Source organism: Muntiacus reevesi, chromosome 2, assembly GCF_963930625.1.
Source record: "Muntiacus reevesi chromosome 2, mMunRee1.1, whole genome shotgun sequence".
NCBI lineage: Eukaryota > Metazoa > Chordata > Mammalia > Artiodactyla > Cervidae > Muntiacus > Muntiacus reevesi.
The window spans coordinates 228,240,466-228,248,986 of NC_089250.1; the positions used below are offsets into that span (position 1 = coordinate 228,240,466).

Consider the following 8,521-nt stretch of genomic DNA (forward strand, 5'->3'; position numbering starts at 1 on the left):
GATTGTGTCTCTCTTGTGCACCCCTCAAATCTCATCCTCAACTCAAGACGCAGCACTGAAATACTTACTGAATAAAACGAACAAATGAAGACCCTCATAATCTGATCTTTTCTTGACAGTGATCAGAATCTGAGCCCTCAAAATGAAGAATAATTTAGTCAGGTTCTCCTTCAAATAATACTAATTCCAGATACTTGTCTTTCTACCAACTTCTATACCCATAAGAGATTAACTCCCTGATTTCTAATTTCCTAAATGCATAAATTACCCCTTTACTTTCAAATGCCTCAGTTGACAGCTTTTTTAAGTGAGAGAAACATAAGGGAGTTATTTTGGTTCTGGACATAAGCCGATTCTTTAGATTTATATTTGTTTGGCCTAATATTGAATATCTATGGCTAAATGTCCTTGAATAGAATTAGAAATCTTCCATGAAATGTCAGAGATAGGGTGCAAAACACTCTGCTTCTTTGTAGAGTATCAAATTAAGTTCAACAAAACCAGGTTAACTCATGAATGTACTCAGGAAATGTACTTTTTGAACTACAAAACATCAAGCAGCATTATTAACATGACCTTTATATTATCCAGTCTTCCAGTTTATGGAGGAATATAAGTCCATTTTCAAATAGCCAAAAATAAGCCTTCCTTAGTATATATACTTATAAAAAGATGATTCAAAAGAACTACCTGTATCAGGAACTATCTGACAAAAAAGTTATATGAAACTAAAGAAAACATGAGGTATGAGTTTTCCTTCTCATTTAAGGGACAAGGCATCCACCTGTACAAGGGGAAACCAACTCAGCCAAAAAAGGTTGAAAGGCATGCACATCCCCCCTAAGGATCCTAGAAGTGGCCTGAGAAAACATCTTCTTTGGCCAGACACATCCTTGAAAACATTGTCTATGTCAGTCTTATTAGTGCACAGGTTATGGTATATCATCTTCTTCATCTTCTTTCCTTTCCTTGTATTTAAGTGTATCAGCTATAGCCTTAGCATCCAGAATTTTTAAGGCAGTTTCTAAACACATACGAATGAAATTAAGAATCCCTTGTCTTTTGTTAATATTTGGGGACACTGAGAAAAGGCTATACAGAAATCCCTAGTACTATTTTTCTCAACTTTTCTGTAAGTATGAAATTATCTCAAATTGAAAATTTTAAACATTGAAATCATTTTTTAATTTAAAAAAGATCCCTCTATCTTTGAATATTTTGAAATATTGCAGCGACCAGGTTTACAGTTTGAGCTTTAAATCTAGGTATAATACAGACCAGAATTACAGCATTTCATTCAAAGTTTTTGGCCACAAGGTTACTTTTATTAACCTCTATTCCTACCTGACATGCTCAATTGCAAGTGCTGTCTGGTCAAATAATCCAGAATCATCAAACACCACCCACAGCTCCTGCAGGGGCAACCGGTATTCCTTCAGATCAAGGAGCTCTTTCATACACTCCAAAGTAAAAGTGCTCACGTGCGATTCACAGAGGTACGGATCGGCAAGCCTCACCACTGCCTTCAAAGCTGCAAAGTCTACGTCTGTGACCTGAAATTTAAAATGTGACTTAACATACGCAAATCAAAATTAAGATACATCTACAACACTACTTACAGCTTGATTTCTTTTTTAAAGCATGAAATGGGAGTGGGGAGCCTTCTGCCATAACCTAAGGACAAACAGGACAGACCTGGCTTGTACCCACATGGAGCTGACATTGTAATCGAAGTGACAAACAAATAAGGTGGCAACAAGTATGTGACAAAGAATAAATAGCAGGGGTGGTGGTCTGATTTTACTGGGGAGGTTGGGGAAGTCACTTTTGAGCTGGGATGAAAAGGAAGCAGCTGTTTCAAGAGCAGGAAAGATGAAAAGGCCCTGAGGCAGAGATGAATTGGCAGCTGGAAGAGCAGAGAAGCAGTTTTTCTTGCTGGAACAAAAGGAAGGAAATGAGGTAGGGGCAGCAGGAGGTGACAAAGAGAGGCAAGATCAGGACAGGAAGGGCACTGAAGGAACTTGGCTTTTACATGTTATCCAACAATGAGAGGCCATAAAGCCAAAACCAGACCTCTAGTATATGCAATGCATTAGAGGAATGCAGGGGAATGGCACAGTTCTCTTTTAAAATAATGATTTTGGCTGCTTTTAGAGAACTGAGGTATGTTGAGGGCAGGGCGTTACTATCATAATCAACTTAATGGCTTGAACTGCAACCAAAGGTATTAGCATAATTCAAAATTTAAAAACCCATGAGGAGCAGCTGCTTGCAAACCACTGCCTCATATATAGTCACTGTAGTATGTGATGTCATTTTCTAAAGGGTCTGCAGGTACAAATTGTACTCACACTCCCTGGTTTACCATTTTAGTTTAATGGGGTTTTGTTGTGGTTCAGTTAACAAACACTGAGAAAAATTCACAGCTGTAATTAGAGTGAAAATTTAATGTAAAAGGCCCAGCCAGTTGAAAAATAAGATTGTTTTTACTTTCTGCAGTGGAACATAATATCAACAGGTTAACAACATACTTACAAATCTGTTCGGCAAAAAATAGGCTAGTTTTAAAATGCCTACTTGGTTTGAGCTACTTTAATGGGCTATAACTAAGAAGATAAAAAATTAATTCAAACCCCACTGACTTTATAAATAGGCATCTTATTTTTTAAATGGTCTCAAATACCTCTCCCACTTCATAGCTTTCTAATCCATTTCCCTTTTTTAAGGACAGTGAACCTTAAACCACCTCAATTCCCTCTTCAGTTGCCTTTAAAATTTGCAGAATACTTCTTACACCACAGCAATTAGACATGAAAGACATGCCATTTTCAATCAGCTCATAACTCTTAATTAAAAATAAGCACTTTGGTTATAACAGTCTGAGGGAAAGTGTTTTTAGGTAGAGATAAATGTCTTAACAACAGAATTAAATTTACCTCAACTAGCACCTCAAACACATTAGTGTGCCAGACTGCCCGCCATCCAGATGGTTCAAGGACCTTCTCTAAGAACTCAGCAGTGAATTCTTTTACCTCAGAGGCCTTGCAGTCAGCTACAAACAAATTAAACACAATAGGAATTGAGACAGCATAAAGAAGAGAGAAGTTAATAAATCCTTGTAAATCTACTTTCTCAGAACCAACAATGGCAGTCTGAGGAACTGAGACAATCTACCTGCAAATTAAAAGATAAAAGGAGCAAAGAAAAGGACCTACTCACCTAAAATATAATCTTGATAAGCTCTGAATCGCTCATAGAACAAAAGTTGACTTGTCTGGAACATTTCTGGGAAGTGAGTTTTTCCTTCTGGCACAAAACTTTGTAAACTACTACCTGGTTTAACATGATCACTACAATCACTGCATGAATCTTCATTTTCAAACAAACCTAAGAGAACAGCAAAAACAGTCAGGCTCAACTATCCCAGATACTTCGAATGCTTATTAACTGCTTCTATTTTCATTTATTTCCTTAGAAATTTCAAATAAAATGTAAACAAGGATTTGGATCTAATGCTTTACTTACCTCTATCACTATCAAAAAAATTTTTTTTTTCTAAATTTAAAAATATCTCAAAACTCAAGTTTTACTTCAAAACAGTAAGAACTTAAAATCTTCCATGGGTTAGGTTTTTGTTGCTGTTCTGTGAGGCAAAGAAAGAGGGTTATTTTTTAATTCAGTGGAAATCACCCAAGTTCCCCTTCAGAAGATATAGCTATGATTATTACTAGAGCTAGAGAGGAAGAAAAACAATGACAAACCTAGACAGTGTATTCAAAAACAGATACATTACTTGCCTACAAAGGTCAAATGGTTTTTTCAGTAGTCATGTATGGATGTGAGAGCTGGACAAGAAAAAAGGCTAAGCACAGAAGAATTGAAGTCTTTGAACTGTGGCGCTTGAGAGGACTCTTGAGAGTCCCTTGGACAGCAAGGAGACCAAACTAGCCGATTCTAAAGGAAATCAACCCTGAATATTCATTGAAGGACTGATGCTGAAGGTGAAGCTCTAATCCTTTGACCACCTGATGGGAAGAGCTGACTCACTGGAAAACACCCTGATGCTGGGGAAGACTGAAGGCAGGAGAAGGGGATGATGGAGGATGAGATGGTTGGATGGCATCACCGGCTCAATGGACATGAGTTTGAGCAAGCTCCGGGAGATGGTGAAGGACAGGAAAACCTGGTGTGCTGCAGTCCATGAGGTCACAAAGAGTTAAACACAACTGAGCAACTGAACCACAACAGCTAAGCAACTCATAATGTTCAAATATCTTGCAGTCATTAAAAAGAAAAAAACAATTCCATAAAGCTGTATTAAATGTAGAGGTGGTTTCCGATATGTCATCTCAAAACAAATTGAAACTTCCCTTTAATTTCTACAATATCACCTGTCAATACCACTCAATAAACATGGATATGCATTCTTAATCATGCATAACATCTATCTCTTTTATACTTTAATAAAACTTTATTACACAAAAGTTCTAAGCGATCAAGCCTCGTCACTGGGCCCGGATTGAATTCTTCTCCTCCGGAGGCCAAGAATCCTGGCGTCTTTTGTGGTTCAGCAGCAACCTTTCATCTTGGGGGCCCGTTGGGGATTCTTTAGGACATGGTAAGGATGCTTGGAGCTCTAGTTCTTTGTTCTCCTAGCAAACATGTTTTCTGCTATACTTTACTAACTCTACAGTGTGCTTGTGTGAATGAATGACATGCCCTGCACGAATCAAGTGAGGAGCCCTGCTCTGCGGCTCCACGGTGACCTCACAGGGCTTATAGCAGGGGGTTTATACCGACCTGCCAATGGACTCCCCTGGTAGCTCAGATGGTAAAGCGTCTGCCTACAATGCAGGAGACCTGGGTTCAATCCCTGGGTCAGGAAGATCTCCTGGAGAAGGAAATCGCAACCCACTTCGGTATTCTTGCCTGGAAAATCCCATGGATGGAGGGGCCTGGTAGACTACAGTCCATGGGGTCCATTGCACAGAGTCGGACATGACTGAGAGACTTCACTTTCACTTACCTCACCAAAGCTACCAGGTTCTTCCTCGTTAATTTCAGTGCCTATGTCTAAGGAAAGGATTAGAAAATGCTAATCGAATTAGGTTTGGGCTGTGTGTAATTATGTTTCACAAGGCGTGATTGAGCCAGTGGCATATCTAATTCTGTGTAATATGATGTTTTTAATAGACAAAATGACTACTATAATAAATAAACATGCTGAGGGTAGCATTTATATCAGTTAAAGTGGTTTCAGGAAGATTATCTGAGACTTTCAGCAGGAGTCTCTTTCTCTTCCCCCACCCCTTATATTTCTCCCTCCTTCCACTTCTTTTCCCCAGTTTAGGGCACCAGAATTATGCAACCCCATAGACCGTAACAGGGAAGAACAAATCTGACTCCATATTGGATCTGTTTCTTGTACTTTAACCTTTGTAGTCCATTACTTTTGATACAAATTAAGAATGTTGCCTATAGCCTGAAATAGACAGGACAGCCCATTCTCAAGGCTCTGACCTTTAAAGGTATAACACTTTTCCCCATTCATGTACAGGTAAAACCTTGCAGAACAAAGAATAACATTTGCTTTGTTGAAGGTTTAAAGAAACATCATGACTTGATGGACCTGAACAGGTGCAAGAATAAAGGCTTCTGAAACAAAGAAGTGTGCACCAACCTGCTACACCCTCTCCCCTTTGAGTATAAAGGAAAGCTGCATTCTAACTTTGGCAAGATGGTTCTTTGGGACCCCAGTCCACCATCCTCTCGGTCTGCTGGCTTTCCAAATAAAGTCACTATTCCTTGTGCCAACAACTCTCTCTCAATTTATTGGCCTGTGGTGCAGAGAGCAGGAAGTGAGTTGAGACTTGGCAACAAGATAACCAAGGTGTACTCTAGGGTTTCCTGCTCATAGACACCAATGCACCTGAGCTTCAGAAGACATCAATACTTTATCAAATGTGTGAAAATCTCTCTGAACCTCAGGAAGATGAAAATAGTATGCCAACTTCAATTAAGAGAATAAACTATTTCATACCATCCATCACATAACGTAGGTATGTTTTTTAAAGAAATAATACTTCATCTCACACCCACTAGGTGACTATTATCCAAAAACCAATAAGAGAAGCTACCAAGAAAACAGGTGGTGTCAATGATGTGGAGAAATAGGAACCCTTGTGGACTGTTGATAGGCATGTAAAATGGTATAGCCACTATGGAAAACTTAAGGTGACTCTTCAAAAATTTAAAAATAGAATTACCATACAACCCAGCAATTGAAAGTAGGGTCTCCAAGAGATATTTGTACATGCATGTTCACAGCTAAAACTATTTAGCTTTAAAAAAGGAAAAAATTTATGATTATGCTGGATGAACATTATGCTGAGTGAAATAAGCCAGTCAGTCACAGAAAGACAAATTCTGTCTAATTCCACTGATATGAGGTACTTAAAGTAGTCAAAACCATAAAGGCAGAAAGTATAATGGCAGTTGCCAAGGGCTGGGGAGAGGGGTGAATGGGGAGTTACTATTCAATAGGTATAGCACTTCAGTTTACAAGATGAAAAGAATCATAGTTGTGATTCACAATCATTCACATTGCTGTGAATGTGTTTAATACCACTTAACTGTACACTTAAAACTGGTTATGTACTCAGTGGCTAACCAACTCTGCCACCCCATGGTCTGTTGCCTGCCAGGCTCCTCTGTTTATGTGATTTTTCAGGCAAGAATACAAGAGTGGGTTGCCATTTCTTATTCCAGATTATCTTCCCAACCCAGGGATTGAATCCACGTCTAAAATGGTTAAGATGGTAAATTTTATGTTATGCGTGTTCAGAGCCAATTTGAAATACTTTTCACACACTATTTCACTTAATCTTCACCATTCAGTAGCACTACTACCTGTTTTGCAGATGAGAAAACTGAAGTCATCTGACTGTTGCCAGATCACAAAGAGGGGTGAGTAGGGGAATTAAGTCACACTTGGCGTTTTCTCACTTCTCCAGGACTCTTTCCACTACACAGTACAACTGAACATGTTAAAGTAAAAGCCTGAACCACCTTAAAATATCAGGGGGAAAAAAACGGAGTCTCCGTGAAGAGACAGAAAGGACTGAGAATTAGACCTGGGTTCTATTTTTTTTATACTGTGTCACAAATTGGCTCCCCTACCTTTCGGCAGGTCATCTGCCCTCAATGCTCAGTGCTGCTATCTAGGCCAAGAATTCAAGTTTCTTTTCTTTCGGGAAAGGGGACAGTGGTACGTGATCTCTTTTGAGATGCAAATTAAAAAAATGCGTCCACTCTGCACATACAAACTCGCGCACAAAACCGGGGTGGCGGGGTGGGGTGGAGGTGGGCACCCAGACAGCAAGAGGAGGGATCCCCGCCCGGACCAAGTCCCTCCAGTCTCGAGGAAGCTGAGGCCAGATTGGGCGAGGAGGAGAGGTGTCCTGGGTACCTCCCGATTCGACGTCCGGAGAGTGGGTAGGGGCCTCGCCCAGTCACAGCCGCCACCCACGCCAGCCAGGTCCGGAAGGCCTGCGCCTCAGGCGCCCTCGGAGAGTCCCAACGCCCCCCGCGCTGCCGACACGGTCTGTCGCAGACAGCGGCTCCTCCCGCACGGCGGGTGCTCACCTTTCTCCAGGCGCTCCAGCTCTTCCACGGCCGCCCAGCCAGGAAGCTCGGGCTCCGGCGCCATCGCGTCCAACCCCAGCCCACCACCCGCCAGCAATCCGTCAGCCATTTCAAATTTCCGCGGGCGGCCTCCCTGCCCAGTAATGTGATGACGCAGCCGCTTCTAATTGGATAGTGGCCGAGGCCCTCGGGCCAATTAAAGGATGGCTGGCGTGGCCCGCACGAGCCCCGCCCCCTTCAGCCTCCACCCACGCTGGGGGTCAGTGTCTGGACGCTATCTACTGGCCCCGCGAACTGCTCTTTTCATCCAAGGTTTTGCTGTTTTTGTTTACTGGGATGAGCTTGGATAAAGTTAAATTAGGACATAATTTGGGAATATTTCCGAAAAACTAACAAGCCATACCTGGAGTGGGGTAGAGTGGAAAAAACACTGGCTTGAGAGTCAAAACACAGTGTTTAGACTTGTGTCTTCCATTACCAATTCACCTCTCAGAAGAGCATCTTCAGTTCTGATAATATATTGACCTAGATGGTTCCAAACCTTTCACCACCAAAAATCTGTTGCTCTCTGGCTTTCTCTTTCCCCTTCTCTTTCTTTGACTATCTACACATAGAGGATATTTTCAAATAATATCAAATTATATTTAGTATGTAAAAGTATGTTTTACCCACATTTATTAATCAACAACAGATACAACCTCCAATGATAATAGCTAACATTTATTGAGTATTGTGTGCAAGACACATTTCTGCATATTTTACCTACAGTGTCTTATTCAATCTTCAAAAACTATCCAATGAGAGAAGAAATTTTACTATTCCCATTTTACAGATGAGGAAGTGGAGTCACTAAGAAAATAAGCAGTGCCCAGTTTAA

The 8,521-nt window shown here is 40.7% G+C and overlaps 1 protein-coding gene across 1 annotated transcript in view; it reads right to left on the reverse strand.

Moving 5' to 3' along the window:
- The window catches only part of SHCBP1 (SHC binding and spindle associated 1), a 34,476-nt gene extending 26,706 nt beyond the window's left edge, over nucleotides 1-7,770 (reverse strand). Inside the window, exons 1-4 of the mRNA XM_065920471.1 lie at nucleotides 7,645-7,770; nucleotides 3,220-3,387; nucleotides 2,937-3,052; nucleotides 1,345-1,553 (exon numbers count right to left, since the gene is read on the reverse strand). Of these exons, the coding sequence (XP_065776543.1) occupies nucleotides 1,345-1,553; nucleotides 2,937-3,052; nucleotides 3,220-3,387; nucleotides 7,645-7,753 (602 nt within the window). The 5' untranslated portion in view covers nucleotides 7,754-7,770. The remainder of the gene's footprint in view (nucleotides 1-1,344; nucleotides 1,554-2,936; nucleotides 3,053-3,219; nucleotides 3,388-7,644) is intronic.
- Between the last annotated feature and the right edge of the window lie 751 nt (nucleotides 7,771-8,521).